The sequence below is a fragment of the Sphaeramia orbicularis genome, chromosome 10 (genome assembly GCF_902148855.1).
Source record: "Sphaeramia orbicularis chromosome 10, fSphaOr1.1, whole genome shotgun sequence".
Classification (NCBI taxonomy): domain Eukaryota; kingdom Metazoa; phylum Chordata; class Actinopteri; order Kurtiformes; family Apogonidae; genus Sphaeramia; species Sphaeramia orbicularis.
In genome coordinates this window covers 6,449,571-6,466,585 of record NC_043966.1, presented here as the reverse complement: position 1 = coordinate 6,466,585, position 17,015 = coordinate 6,449,571, and the positions used below count along the sequence as shown (strand labels likewise).

Here is a 17,015-nt window from a genome sequence, read left to right as displayed (position 1 = left end):
CAATTTGTGTCAATTGGCATAATTATTGTTTCAAACAGAAAAGTTAAATGACAGTAAAATATGTCTGATAGTCTGTATCACAGTGTAGTAGTTTATACGTTTGGAGTTAAAACATTTTACACTGCCAGGGCCATTCAGTCTGAAATTTAATCAGAAAATTATTTTAACCCATAAAGACCCTGGGCTACTTTTGTGACAGTTCCCAAATTATTTTTTCTCAATTTTTCACTTTTCTTAAGTGATTTATCACCATTTATTCTAATATTATGCTCAGTATTTTTGCACTCTTAAGTGAAAATCAGGTATTTTCCTATATTTAATTTACTGATTATGAATAATGTCCTTAAGAGCTCAAATTAAAGCTGAGGGTTATTATATCAAAAACAGAAAATGGAGAAAAAAGTGGTTTCTTCAGTAAAATATATCATTAACTGAGCATAAAACAAGTGTCTCCACCTACTGTCATTGATCCAACTCCATGGGTTTTACTGGAGAGTTAATGTTGGAGAAGATGACGGTGTTTCCACGGTAACTACGGAGCTCTGAACGTCATATCTGATGACCATGAAAAGATGAAGAACTGTATTTTACACAAATTATTTACATGTATTGATAGGATTATTTGATCAGCACTTATTTTTTTTTTTTTTATATGTTTGGGTCTTTCTGGGTTAATATACACTAGAACAAAAAAAAAACAAAAATGCTTAAACAAATGTACTGTGAAACCACGGTTTTAAATATCCCTCAGTTGCTCACCCTGTCGACCCACATTAATCACTGCCCCAGAAACAGAATTTAACCTGTGATGAGTTCACAGATGTCTGTATTTAATATGACTCATCTCACTGTTTTTAAAGAAGTCATCACTGACACCAGCTGTGTGTCTGTGTCACTGAATTTCCACTAATGTAGGGTTTTTAGGAACATTCTCTCAGAATAAAAATGTCTGGGTTTGTTCAGTGTAGACTATATATAAATAAACTTGACCTTCAGAAAAAATGTCAGTACCTGAAGCTTCACCCAATCCCAACTCGACACACTCCCCTTCAGCCAATCAGTGATGAGCTTTAAGTGCTTCCTCTCTCTCTCATGTCGTTGGTGTCTGGGAACCCTCCTCCACCCCTCTGCTCTCCTACATCCGTCTGCAGTTTCTCTCTCATGACAATATCTCTTCATCAAACTCCATCCATCTCCATCATCAGCATCAGTGTCTTCAACTCGGAGACATTTCCCCCTCATGACGGTAACACTTAATTCATGTGATTGTTTCCCATGGTGTCCTTCTTACTAAGCGCTGAAGTCTAATTCTGGTTCAACACTTATTTCCATTGCTCCTGTCATTCTCTTTTATTCCACTCTCAGTCTGTCATCAATGAAATAACCGTGTAAATAAACCCTTGATCTGGTTGTTTCTCTCTGAATAAATAAATCTGTGCTTCCTGATGTGAGGAGTTTAAAGGAATGACATAAATAGATGTAGAAAAACAAAACTCTCTTAACTAAAAGTACTTTTTTATTTTATTCATTAACCCTTTCATGCATGAATTATGAGGACCTTAGTCAAGATATTTTTCCGGAGTGTTTTTATTCCTCTTTAGCAGGGCCAGATTAACACCTCATTGTACCCTGGGCAACAATATTCAAGGGCCCCATCATCACAACCCCAGGATCCCGATAATCTGGCAAAATACAGAATAAATTCCAGGAATATATGTAAATATACCCCATACTTCAATATCTAACTATCATCAAATGCATTTTGATGTACAAATGTGTAAATATTCGTAGAAGTACAAGTGCACTACTATAGCCTCTTGTCAAGGCCACTCACTTGCATATGATGATATGAAAACAAAACACATTAGCATCAGTATAATCTAAAATTGATCCACTACATTAGAAAGAGAGGGAAGTGTCCTCCATTTTCACAAAAAAATAAATAAGAAACCATTTCCAAAGTATCCAGTATTTTTTTAAGAACACTTTTTGCGGGCAGTTTCATTTATAAGCAAAAGATAACCAGATATTTTCGTTATGCCCGAGCTACCCAGGGCCCTTCAGAGGTCGCAGGCCCCTGGGCAATTGCCCAGTTGCCCATATGGTTAATCCGGGCTTGTCTTTAGGCATGGAAAAAAACCAAAAAAAAACAATGTGATTGAGTTTGTTTTTTTAAGGAGTTATAAATATGTCCACTCAGCTGGACACCATGCATTTAATTTTTGAAGCAAAGAAACATGTATTTAAAACTTTACATCAGAAAGTGATATGGAAAACTATGTGATAAAAACATTTTTAATGCTGCTAATCAGATGTTTTCGCACATTTTAACATACCCTAATATAAATTATTATTCACTTCATGGAGATAATATGCAAAAAAAATGTTGCTTAAAAAAAAAAACAAAAACAAAAAAAAAAAACCTGGTAATTACAGTCTAATAACAATTAGCGATTGGTTTCCACTCAAACATGTTAGTGCAGATCAGGTTTATGAAGAACAGTAAAGTTACAGTAATGGTATGAAAGTCAGTTTATGGGATGGTGCATAAGTGTCCTCTGTGTTGGCTGATATGGAACTAAAACAACAAAACCTGTGAATATACAAGAGAACAGCTGGAGAAGAACTGTCCACTGGAGTGACCACTGTGCATGAAAGGGTTAAAGGACTCATATTTTGCTAAACCCACTTTTATTAGTCTGTGGTTCATTTATTTGTGCATTTGGACCCTAATAGTTCATACAGTTTGAATTTGAACCCTCCAGGTGCTGCAAAGCTATCTTTATATTCATTCCAGCAAAAATCAAGTGAATTTCTACAACCAGTTTTAATTCCTGCTTAATTTGTTACGTCTATAACTAGTTAAGTCACAACATTTGCACATATAAGGTCAAGACTTCAGACGAACATTTCTCCAAGTACAACATAATTGTTTATCAGCAGCAGCGGTTGTAGTAAAAACTGAAAATATGTCCAAACTTTGAGCTGATTACCTCAAATGTTCAGTTGTCGGTTGTATTAACGAACACAAGTGGCTGAACGGGACAGAAAGCACAGCCAACAACCTGGAGGGGGCGGGGCCTGAAGTGGCTCATGTGCATTTAAAGGGCCAGCGCTCAAAACCACCTTTCTGGTGTCATTACTCAGAAAGAGGGTTGAAGACGGACCTGTGGAGTTGAATTAACCCTTTCATGCATAGGTCACTCCAGTGGACAGTTCTTCTCCAGCTGTTCTCTTGTATATTCAAGGGTTTTGATGTTTTAGTTCCACATCAGCCAACACAGTGGACACTAATGTACCATCCCATACACTGACATTCAGACCATTACTGTAACTTTACTGTTCTTGATAAACCTGATCTGCACTAACATGTTTAAGTGTAAATCAATTGTTATTTGTTAGACAAGAAGGTTTTTTTTTTTTGCATATTATGTCCATGAAGTGAGTAATTACTAGCATTAGAATATGTTAAAATGTGAGAAGACATCAGATTAGCAGCATTAAAAATGTTTTTATTTCATTGTTTTCATATCACTTTCTGATATTGGGTTTTAAACACGTTTCTTTACCTCAAAAATTAAATGCATGGATATTTTTGTAACTCCATAGAAAAAAAAACTTGATCGCATTGTTTTTTTTTGCATGCCTAAGGAGGAATAAAAACACTGAAGAAAAAAATCTTGACTAAGGTTCTCACAATTCATGCATGAAAGGGTTAATGAAGAATTCAGACCCAAACAGAGCATTTACAGTTTATGGAGACCACAGGGAAATGTTTGAAAAAGCATAAGTCCATTTAAAAAAAGCAAAATGTCACTCCTTTAAAAGATTGAAGATGGTAAAAAGGCTGAGTAAGTTTTTTATTTTTAAATGGTGAGATAAATGTATTGTATTCTTTCCAGTTTCCTGTAATTTATCAAAACATTGATACAGATATATTGACCTGATGATGGTGGTGATGAGTGGGGAATAATGCATTACTCCTGTATGAACACAGCTAGTGTAAAATAGAGCTTTTTTCAACAGTGAGCTGAGTCATATTAAATACAGACGTCTGTGAACTCATCACAGGTTTATATTCTGTCTGAGTCAGTGAAGAATGAGGCCTGAAAAGATGAGCAGATCATGAGCCTTTTAAACACTTGGAGGTGTGGTTTGTAAATAACTGTTACTTTTAGGTCTTGACAATTTCATGGCTTAACTTAGGTCAAAGGGTGAGAACCTCCAAAGTGAAGCAAATGAGGAATTATCTTAGACTTTAACCCTTAAAGACCCACAGCTATTTTTGTTGCAACTTCCAAATGATTTTTTTTTTTTTTTTTTTTTTCTTTCCAAAGATATTTATCACCATTTTGTCTTTGGCACTTTGCATTTTTCAGTGAAAATCAGGTATTTTCCTATATTCAATTTACTGATCATGTAGATGTTACTAAAAGCTAAAAGAGTCAATTCAGCTTATTAGATCAAATCAAATAATAATAATAATAATAATAATAATAATAATGGATTATTATTGGAGGTTTATCTCTCTGATTTCTGGAAAAATATCTCAAACTACCCGATCAGCAGCGTGTGCAGGATTCCGAGGTACAAAACAGCATTTGCAAATTCAGCGTTTTCATGTGTGGCCATTCGACAGTGGAACACATGACCAACGGAGCTATGAACAATTACAAACTATCACACATTTTCCCGCATGGTGAAAAATCTACTACTCTCTAACCAAACCTGTAACCATAATGTAATGTGATGTGAGCATGTTTAAAGTGTGTCTGATGGGCTGCAGCGGGACCAATAAGAGTGAATGATTGGATGTGAATTTTTTTTTTTATATAGATGGAGGTATAGAAATACATCTTATACTGCTCTTTGTACACTACCAGTCAAATCTTTTGACTCACCTGTTTTTTCTTTATTTTCATGACTATTTACATTGTAGATTCTCACTGAAGGCATCAAAACTATGAATGAACACACGGAATTATGTAGTTAAAAAAAGTGTGACATAACTCAAAGCACGTTTTATATTTTAGATTCTTCTAAATAGACACATTTTGCTTTTAATAATAATAATAATAATAATAATAATAAACTTTATTTGTATAGCACCTTTCATACAGAAATTGTAGCCCAAAGTGCTTCACATTGATTGAAAAAATACAATATTAAAATACATTAAGATTTGATTATACATCAAGAGAAAATGAAATTTGAGAGAAATACAATAAAATAAAAATAAATATAAAAACAACAACAAAACACATTAAAATATTTGATTATGCATAGAATTTTTGAAGTGCAAGAAATAAGATGAGAAATACAATTAAAAAAAAATAAAAAATAAAAATAAAAATAAAAATAAAAATAAAAATAAAAAAATAAAAATAAATAAAAATAAAAATAAAAAATTTAAAATAAAAATTACTGCTTTGCACATTCTTGGCATTCTCTGGATGAGCTTCATAAGGTAGTCACCTGGAATGTTTTCCAACAGTCTTGAAGGAGTTCCCAGTGATGCTGAGCACTTGTTGGCCATCTGCGGTCCATCTCATGTCATTTAAATGAGAAGGTGTGTTGAGTCACATTATGCAATAAATTCCCATTATGTAATAAAAGTTGAAAATGTAATAAGAATGTCACGTCATCTTGTAATAAAGCCGCATTATGTAATAAACTGACGCATTTTGTAATAAACTACGTCAGCGCATTATGTAGTAAATTTTTTCACATTATGTAGTAAGTTATTACAATTTGAGAAATTTATTACAAAATGCACTTGACACATTTTTATTTAATAAAAATGTAATAACATGGTTCATTATGTAATAACAATCCAAATTAATATAATTTCAGAGCAATTTAGAAGGAATTAGTCACAGGAGCTACAGGTAATGGAATCAGAACTTTAACCACACAGTTTAAAGATTAATTTAGCACATTGTTATTATATAGCTGTGTCAGTTGTGTCTGATACAGTATCTTATGATCCTGGAAAAATGTTCCTTGACACCCTCAGATTGAACAGCAAACATTTATTGTGTGTTTTATCAATTTATGTCACAGAGATAAGCTCCAGTCCATACATGAACGGTCTTCCCATCTCTCTGCGCCTTCCAAAAATTTACTACATAATGCATTGAGGTAGTTTATTACAAAATGTGTCAGTTTATTACATAATGTGGCTTTATTACACGATTACAGGGTGGGGAAGCAAACTTTACAATATTTTGAGGCAGGGATTGAAAGACAGTGTATGACCAGTTAGTTTATTGAAAGTCATGAGAATTTATTTGCCACAAGAAAATGTACATAATAGAAAATGTTTTTATTCTATGTGTCCTCCTTCTTTCTCAATAACTGCCTTCACACGCTTCCTGAAACTTGCACAAGTGTTCCTCAAATATTCAGGTGACAACTTCTCCCATTCTTCTTTAATAGTATCTTCCAGACTTTCTGGTAATAGTTTTGCTCATAGTCATTCTCTTCTTTCCATTATAAACAGTCTTTATGGACACTCCAACTATTTTTGAAATCTCCTTTGGTGTGACGAGTGCATTCAGCAAATCACACACTCTTTGACGTTTGCTTTCCTGATTACTCATATGGGCAAAAGTTTCTGAAAAGGTATGGATAATAGTGTTAGGTATGATTATGACATCAATATATGTTTGGTTTCAAAACAACTGACGTAGTGCCTGCTGAGAAAAAACAACTAAATGTTCATTGTAAATTTTGCTTCCCCACCCTGTACATGGCATTCTTATTACATTTTGAACTTTTATTACATAATAAGAATTTATTACGTAATGCAGCTCAACAAGGTGAGTCCAAACTTTTGACTGGTAGTGTATGTTTTAGTTTTTATTCATGTCTGATAACATTAGCCTGCCCAGGGACTACAGGTGGAAATTAGCACTAATGCTACAACCTGGCACTCAACATCTGTCCTTTTTAAGGTTAATGTATATTGTGCATTGTCCCTGTCTAAATAAATAAATAAGGAAATAAGGAAAATTTGATTTCTATAGCGCTTTCCAAGGCACCCAAAACGCTTTACGTTAGTGATCCATTACTCATTCACTCTTGTATTCACACTCACACAGAAAACATAAGGAACTAGAAAAGTGCAGTTTCACACACACTCCCCCCCCCCAATCACCACCAAAATGTAATCATTTGTTCCTTGTGCCAGTATCAACATTTCCTGAAAATTTCATCCAAGTCCGTCCATAACTTTTTGAATTATCTTGCTAACAGACAGACAACAAAAACAAACCCCGATGAAAACATAACTTCCTTGGCGGAAGTAAAAAGTGACTTTTTCTGCAAAATCTATCATTAACTGAACATAAAAAAATGTGCGTCCGTCCACTGTCATTGATCCAACTGCATGGGTTTTACTGGTGAATCAATGTTGTAGAAGATGACGGTGTTTTCGTGGTAACTACGGAGCCTCTGAACGTCCAAATGGGTCATATCTGATGACCATGAAAAGATCTATAAACTAAAATTATTTACATGTGTTGATAGAATTAGTGGATCAACAGGTATTAAACATTTTAGATCAGTCGTTGCTTTTGGTCATTGTTGGATGTTTGGGTTTTCATGGGTTAATACCGACGGCCACTCGATGTTTCTTGGAAAAAACCCTGGCTCCTGCAACCTATATTGAACTTATCTCTTAAAATACTAGTCAATGTTTTTTCTAGGAGTCATTCCAGTCTCATATATATTTTATTTGGAGCCTTTATTCTGGTTCATCTATCACTTATCTGCCAAGTCAGGTTTTCACTGACAGTGTGGAAGAGCGCTCACCTGACTTTTGGAGTCCACATATCTGTTTCAAGTGTGGTTATGAGTTGTAATTCGGAGGCAGCCATGGCCTAGATGGCTGGAGAGTTGGCTTGTGACCGAAGAGTTGCCAGTTTGATCCCCTGGGCTGATGGAGAGTTGTTGGCTGATGTGCCCTTGAGCAAGGCACTTAACCCCCCCATTTGCTCCCCGGGCATTTGACATGGCCAGCCCACTGCTCCGAGCATGCAGTGTGTGTGATGCATGATCTAGTGATGGGTTAAAGGCAGAAGACAAATTTGGGTGTGACAAACTACTACTGACAAAATAAACAGGGTTCCTGCGGGGTCTTAAAAAGTCTTAAAAGTCTTGAATTTCCAAATCTACATTTAATACCTTAAAAAAGTCTTTAAAAGGTATTAAATTTGATATGGTGGGTCTTAAGTTATGTTGCCATAAACTTGTTTGCTGTATTATGTTTAAATATGCCTGTTAAATGTCCAAGCTGCAAAGAAAGTAACGTTAGTCGACTCAGTTCCACCCGTTCCAACCTGATATTGAAATTAGGAACCAGTTATTGCTAACTTTGCAGCCTCTGGTAAGAAATGACTCGGAATGATGGGAATAACGGCGTTGGAGTAAATAAATAGATTTTTGCCACTATGGCTGTGTAATAGGTATTAAATTCTGTTCTAAGTCATCTTAGAAAGGTCTGAAAAAGTCTTAAATGTAACTTGTAGAAACCCGTAGGAACCCTGAATAAAGATTCTATTCTATTCTATTCTAATTTACGCTGATGAGGCCATCACATGACTTTGTTTTGCAAATGTTTCATGAAGTTAACCACGTCAGCGACCTAGAATTTAGTATTTGCTTATACTTAACCCTTCCAGACCTTTGTCCAAATACGGTCACTTCTTGCTCCTAAAACCCAACATGGTGATGAAATACAAACTCCTGGCTTCAAAACAGGAAGTGGATGATGTCACAGTTGCTCTATCCACTTCTTATGTAACTTGTATGCACATTTCAATAGAAAAACATATCTGTTATGATTGGGCAAAGGTCATGGTGATCAATACATGAAAAATGTTACATAAATAAATACAGCGTGTACCTTTGATTTGAAAGTTAAATGCTGTATGCTGGTCTTCTGTGTTTAAGTCTGGTTTGACGTTCTGCCATAACTGTCACCTTCTGTCTTCTTCTGTTGTTTGTATGCAAGAGTATTGCACTTTTACTTTACTCATTCATACAACCACAAAAAGGTTGCGAAATAACCATAAAACATGCATAAACACCTTCAAAAACTGGCCTTTATTGACATTTTTGTGGTGAGGTCAAGCTTTTAAACCTGCCTTAGAGAGCTGACCTCAGCTCAGGTCTGTACTGCATTAGCTCATCTTTACTGCCCCAAAGAGGAAATAAAGTACTACAAAACCAAGAATACTTCAACAGTCAACAGTAATCAGTCACACATCACCAACATCCCAACACATCTTCGGTACAAAGAAGGAGTTAGTTCACGTTCTACTGTTTCATCGTGGAGATTTGCCGAGTACACGGTCTGAAGAGAGTTTAACAGACAAAGGAGGATTTGGTTCTTTTACATGTTTTAGACTCTTTCACCCCCCGTCCCACGCTCTGCCTCTGAATATTTTCCATCTGTTTGTACGCTGATGACGCCCTCGTGTACAGAGAGAAGAAAGAACCCCAGCTGGACACCAACAGTCAGAAACCAAAATGAATGAGCATTCTCTCCTCGGTGGGGACACTGAATCTGTTTCTTGTCACTTTGAGAAATGTCTAATTTAAGTAATTCATGAGACAATGTACTTTCCTATCTGTGTTTTAGTCATGTGATCCCTTTGTGGAAATGATTCCACATGCCACAGATGTATACAAACCCTGATGGTCCCGCAGTGATCACAGATTCAGGAACTTTCCATGTTTGTGTTTGTTTATGGTTTCACCTCCCGCTTTGAGCTCCGTTTCACAGCTGCTATGGATTAACCACATCAGATTTTTACACAAAATCCAAAGTGTAGGAGGCTGGCCGACAGTGAGCATCTGTCTGGGAAACTAGGAGGAGGACGGCAGGAGGTAAAACAGATGGAGCAGAGGTGGGCTTATGTCTAAAACAGGTCTCCATCAATCTAAAAACAGCAGGGGGTCGAGCCTCGAATCCTCCGGAAACCTGTCGAACATTGAACTCTTCGATACGGAGTCAATGTCAGACTTTGATGCGCATGTCAGTGGACAGATTGTCAAATAAGAGGAGACAGACCGTAACAAAAATCAATACGGTTTAAGTGGAATGAAGAAGAAACTGTCAAGTGTGAGTGTCTGTTGTAATAACATCCATAAGTGAAACCCTAGACTGGGTGTGAAGATGGACAATGTGACACAACGTCCTCCCACTGTGGAAAAGAGAATCCAAAATCCTGCATGTGAGGGTACTGTTGTTGTTTGGTTTTGTCTTTCATCTTTTTTAGTCTGTTTTTTGTGTAGCGTATGTTTATTTTTTTGGGTTGTTTTCTGTCCAGTCTCTGTGCTTTTTGTCTATTTTCTTCTAACGTATGTGTCTGTGTGTTTATACATGTATATTTATATTTTGTCTATTGTCTTTTTTTTTTCTCGTAATTTGTGTCTATTGTCTTTGAACTTATCTATTGTCATCTGTTAGTTTTTTTGTGGCTATTGTCTTTATTTTTTTTGTTTTGGTTTTTAAATTTATGTCTGGTGACTTGTAGTTCCTTGTTGTGATTTTGTAATTAAAAATAAAAATTATTTAAAAATAAAATAAAAAAAAAAAAAAAAGAGAACCTCCAAACAGCCAACCAAAGACTTCAAGATGTCTTAAGTGAAAATGGTGATCACACTGTACTGACTTTTACCTTTTTTTTTTTTTCCCCTCCAGTTTCGTGAATTAATGAAATTAAGAATAAAGATCCACGGTCCTTACAACCCTGAAAAAAACAGAAAAAAAATCCTGCAGTTTAAAGGGCTGCTATACTGAATCAGGCAGAGTCCACCTGTTGTATTTTGGACAATTTTTAATTTTGTTTGTTGCCATCGTTGCATTTTGGAGCCAGAAATGACCATATTTGGACAAAAGGGTGGAGCTAGAAGAGTTCAACAGGTAAACTACGGCTAACGTTAACTTACTGACATGGTAAAATGGTAAATTTCAGGAAACATTTTACAGTCCTGTGAGTGTAACTTATAAACATATCTTTAGTTAAGCTGTTAAAAAAATGTTTTAGACAATAAAGAGATGCTCCTAAAGTCTGACTGGGAAGGCATAATCTGTCAATGAGAGCCCAAGAATCAGATATTAAAGCCCAGAGTTTTCCTAAAATAACAGTAAGAGAACAGTATTAAAAAAAAAAAAGAAAGTTGATGTGCTTTTTTAAATTTACTTTATGATCCCATTGAGAAATTCAGTCACTGCATTTTATCTATCCTAATACACACACAGTACTTAGCATTAGCAATTAGCATTAGCACACATTAGGAGCAGTGAGCTGTTTCTTGATGGCTCAGAACAGAACAAAACAATACTAGAATAACTCCAGAAAATACAACGACTTTATTTATCAAGAGTGATTTTCAGTTTAAGTCAGAGTTTTGGAGACTTTGTTTATCAAGAGTGAATTTTTGGAGACAGCATCTAGTGGCTGTCAGTGGTATTACACCTCAAGATACTGTGGCTGCTACAACCTGAATCTACCCAAAGATTCTAGAAGGTAGAAACAATTTGAGAGACATTTATCGGACTCATACTAACTTTTATATTTAGCCCAAGTCTCATCGAGTATCATGGAAATGGTAGGTTTCATTACCTATCCTGCAGCCAGCCACTAGGGGGAGATGCCTTTTCTTTACTATGGGGAGCTTTTATCAATGGCGGCTGCTCGTCTTTCAGACAGGGGAAGCTCATTGTCGGCTTACATAAAAATAAATAAATAAAAAAGTCAAGTTATTTAAACATAAATTCAGTCATCTTTTTAAGAAAATGGTCAGTGACCTTAATCGTACCAAGTAAACAAGAAAACGTTGAAATTATGTTAAATGGAAACAAGGAAGTACAATGAGTGTGTTTTATTTACAGTGCAAGAAATGAACAAGTAATTTCGTAGTGGTTTCTCTGTGATTTCACAGCAGAATGTGTGATGGTATTAAACTGAACTGTGTCAGTGAAGGAGTAGATCTGAAAACAGCTGTCAATCAAACGGGATTCAGCCTTTCGACCGATCCTCCAATCAGCATGTGGAAGCCCAGTGTCCAGCCCGGCCAAGCTCCGCCCACACCTCCATTCACCTCCAGAGACGCCTGGCGTCCGGGGGCGGGACAACATGGTGGCATTTATCCAATTACTGTCCAGTTTTGAGGCGATGAAAAAAACTGTTCCACTCAGTCCCACTGAAGTGCATGGACGCTGAGCGTCTACGGACAAATGCACTGAGCAGAGATCGAATGAGAAAACAGAGACACGGGAATGGAGGAGAAGTGAACAACATCCAGTCCGTTGGTTTGTGATGAAGCTGATTCTGAACAAACTCGTCTGTGAGATGAACGTGTTTTAACACATTTGGAGTCAATTAAATGTCAACACAACCGAACATATTTAACCATTTGGGGAAGCCGGGCTGCCCTTGCAGTCTATGAGAAATCGCCTCTGGCTTATATCCATCTTTACGTACAGTCTCTAATCTCCAACTAGAAAAATAAAGATACTTACGGACTCATAAACTAAATCAAGGCTAAAATTTAAAAAAAATTTTGAAAGTTAAAATCAAATTAACCCTTTCATGCATACTGGTCACTACAGTGGACAGCTATTCTACAGCTTTTCTCTTCTATATTCATGGATTTTGTTGTTTTCGTTGTTTTGTTTTTTTTCCACACATATCTTTATTAAAGTTTCAAGACACTACATATCTTTTCTGACATGAATTGGTAACATTATGTAGATCTCTCCTGAGCATAAACCCCCAGAATCACAAGCCCTCCCCATAGTTTTCACACTATTTATCAGTAAATACATGTTTCTGTGCGTCAAAAATTAAACATGTGGTGTCCAGCTGAGTGGACATTTTTGCAACTTCATGAAAAATAGGTTCATAAGAATTTTTTTTTCTTTTTCTTTTTTTTTTTTTCATGTATTTTTAAATTTTTTTTAATTATTTTTATTTATTTATTTATTTTAATTTATCTTTCAGAAGAAAATTTTCAATGGCATTGTTTTTTTTCATGCCTGAAGAAGAATAAAAACACTCAGGAAAAATTTTGGATTAAGTTCTCATATGTCGTGTATGAAAGGGTTCAAATTCAGTTATGCTCCAGAATGAGTGAAATTCACTTTTTCCGTGACGTCCCTGAAGTGTTCATAGCAGTTTCTTTCAGACTAATGTTCTGTATCTCTGATTAAATGAGAGTCCCTGAACGCCTCACCAGTTTGATGTGATTCCTGGTGGTGCATTCAGGTGCGTCCGTGTCAGGTTGTGCAGCTGGGACTTCAGAAGTGAAACTGTTCAAAAGTCAAAGTGCCTGAAGAAGAAGAAGAAGACTTGTGCATTTTCCTTGAAGTGGACTCCTGAGGACCTGGACAGTTCGGGTTTCTGAGTGTCGCCCCTCCCCTCTCCGCCCTCCTTCGGTTTATAACCCGGGTCGGTCCTGGATCCCGGAGACACGGACGAGGAAACGAAGAGAGGAAGCAGACACGAGGCTGAAGCTGGTGTGCAGGATCCAGAACCCATGAAGATGAACCGGCTTGTGCAGGTCCTGGCCCTGGCCCTGCTCCTCACCATCTGTGTGGCCCGGTCCCCGTACCAGGCGGTCCTGCAGCACAGCCGGATCAGAGGCCGGCAGCAGGGGTGAGTCCCGACCCGACCCAACCGAACCGAACCGAACCGGGACATCCGAGTCTGTCCGGGTCTGCACTGATGCTTCCAGGGCTTTTACTGTCCAGGACTGAGCTGACACATGATGCATTATGGGGTGTTTAAAAATATAGAATAGAATAGAATAGAATAGAATAGAATAGAATAGAATAGACCTTACCTTAATAATTGATCTAATTATAGATAATAGTTTGCAGATCTTGGTTGTTTACCAAGCTGGATTTTTTTGTCTTTGTCTCACCAAACACAAGAAATAACTTAAAACAAACAGTGTGTAAAACTAGCACATAAACAGTGTTACATTATTCCATAAGAACAGTTTTTATTAGTTTATGTGGATTCAAATCTCTGTGTTGGGATAAAATGAAAGGATTTGGTTCAGAATCTACTGCCATTATAGCAACATCTATCACTACAAAGTTCTAAATATCGGATAATCAAGTGAGTTACATTGCGTTATTTACACATTTGGGTCTGCACTGATGCTTCCAGGGCTTTTACTGTCCAGAACTGAGCTGACACATGTTGCATTATGGGCTGTATAGTAATATAGAATAGACTAGACTAGAATAGAATAGAATAGAATAGAATAGAATAGAATAGACCTTACCTTGATGATTGATCTAATTATAGATAATAGTTTGCAGATCTTGGTTGTTTACCAAGCTGGGTTTTTTTTGTCTTTGTCTCACCAAACACAGACAATAACAGCTTAAAACAAACTGTGTGTAAAACTAGCACATAAACAGTGTTATATTATTCCATAGGAACAGTTTTTATTAGTTTACGTGGATTCATATCTCTATGTGTTGGAAGAAAATAAAAGGATTTGGTTCAGAATCTACTGCCATTATCCACTTTTATTTTGCTGCAACATCTATCACTATAAACCTCTAAATATGTGATAATCAGATAAGTTTCATTGCATTATTTACACATTTGGGTCTGCACTGATGCTTCCAGGGCTTTTACTGTCCAGAACTGAGCTGACTCATGTTGCATTATGGGCTGTATAGTAATATAGAATAGACTAGACTAGAATAGAATAGACCTTACCTTAATAATTGATCTAATTATAGATAATAGTTTGCAGATCTTGGTTGTTTACCAAGCTGGATTTTTTTTGTCTTTGTCTCACCAAACACAGACAATAACAGCTTAAAACAAACAGTGTGTAAAACTAGCACATAAACAGTGTTATATTATTCCATAAGAACAGTTTTTATTAGTTTACGTGGATTCATATCTCTATGTGTTGGGAGAAAATAAAAGGATTTGGTTCTGAATCTACTGCCATTATCCACTTTTATTTTGCTGCAACATCTATCACTATAAACCTCTAAATATGTGATAATCAGCTAAGTTTCATTGCATTATTTACACATTTGGGTCTGCACTGATGCTTCCAGGGCTTTTACTGTCCAGAACTGAGCTGACTCATGTTGCATTATGGGCTGTATAGTAATATAGAATAGACTAGACTAGAATAGAATAGACCTTACCTTAATAATTGATCTAATTATAGATAATAGTTTGCAGATCTTGGTTGTTTACCAAGCTGGATTTTTTTTGTCTTTGTCTCACCAAACACAGACAATAACAGCTTAAAACAAACTGTGTGTAAAACTAGCACATAAACAGTGTTATATTATTCCATAAGAACAGTTTTTATTAGTTTACGTGGATTCAAATCTCTATGTGTTGGGAGAAAATAAAAGGATTTGGTTCAGAATCTACTGCCATTATCCACTTTTATTTTGCTGCAACATCTATCACTATAAACCTCTAAATATGTGATAATCAGATAAGTTTCATTGCATTATTAACACATTAATGGTTGAATAATGACCTCTTAGATTTAATGGATAAGTGCTTTAGTGCAGTTTTGAGATACTTGTACTTCACTTATTTCCGTTTCCTGCAGTTTTATACTTCCACTCCCTTGCATCTCGTGGATAAGGATGATTATTTTTATGTTTTAAGGAGCTACAGTTTTTTTTCCTCTCACTGTCCAGTGAAAACAAATGTGTCGACTGTTTGTGATTAAACATTGGGTGAAAAAACATTCAGATACTTTCCTTCAGGCAGTGGAAATACTCAACTTTCAGTACCTTCAGTAAAAGTTTGTGAATGTAGAAGATAAAGTAGTCATTGTTTTGCTGTTATATATGATGTGAATTCATTTTTATCTGCTGTAGATGCAGAGTTTTCCTGAGGTGGTTGGTTGAGGTGCTGCTACTTTTGACCTGTTTTGTACTGTGTGATTCTTCTCATTATGGACAAACCTGAATTAACTGTTTTGTTTATATAAAACCTGGAATTGCTGATTAATGCCTTCACATTTACCCAGAGAGTTAAAGTGTTCTCTTCACAATGTTTGTTTGGTCCAAGCAAGAGTGAAAACCTCTAATTTATATTCATTTAATTAAAAATAAAAGCAGGAAATCTTGATACATGACTTTTTTAACATGAAAAATGAAACTTTTCTGCAGTCTGAAATAGAACAAAATATTCTATAAGCTCTAAAGATGTTTTGTGTCGCATCTGTGATCTGAAAAGCAACTAAAGCTGTCGGACAAATGTAGTGGAGTAGAAGTATGAGAGTACAAATCCTCATGTGAAGTATCTGAATTACAGTACTGCAGTATATGTAGTGAGTTATTTGGGTTCAGTGAAAAATCTTCCGTCTCCTTAATCCAAATAAACTCTTGGTTTACATGGAAAAGTCACTGCTGCAGATTAAACTAACATTTATAATGACGCTGCTTATTTTCACTTATCACACTTATAGCTAACTGTATTATACTTGGACATGTTTATTGTAGGAAGGATTTAATGCACTTTTACTTTATTAGTGGGGTATTTTCAGTGTTTAGTTTAGTACTTTATCTAAGGGAATTCAATCTTTAATCTAAAGTCTTATTAAAACATGTATATTATATTATGTATATTATATAAAACATGTATACTAGTCTCTGTAAACTTAATTTGATTCTGATTTGAATTGATAAAGCACTTTGTGACTCTGTCTGTGAAAAGTGCTCTATAAATAAAATTTACTTTACTTACTTTACTTACTTATATTTTTATGTTAAAGTGTGAGTTTGATTGGATAAAATAGCTAAATATGTCTTTAAACACATGACTTTTGAATGTGATTAGTGTTCTTTCTGATAAAAATTCCAGGGTTTTCCTCATTTTATTCTCCTCCTTCTTACTCAACCTGCGTAGTTAAACTAAATCATGAGGAATCGGGTGCTTTTATGGTCAAACAGAAATCTTAATCTATCTTTAATTTTTGTATTTTAAATGTTTTTC

General features: G+C 35.7%; 1 protein-coding gene across 1 annotated transcript in view; it reads left to right on the top strand.

Annotated features, from left to right (window-relative positions):
• Positions 1-13,461: 13,461 nt before the first annotated feature.
• The window catches only part of tgfbi (transforming growth factor, beta-induced), an 83,113-nt gene continuing 79,559 nt past the window's right edge, over positions 13,462-17,015 (top strand). Inside the window, exon 1 of the mRNA XM_030145996.1 lies at positions 13,462-13,670. Coding sequence (XP_030001856.1) covers positions 13,552-13,670 — 119 coding nt within the window. The 5' untranslated portion in view covers positions 13,462-13,551. The remainder of the gene's footprint in view (positions 13,671-17,015) is intronic.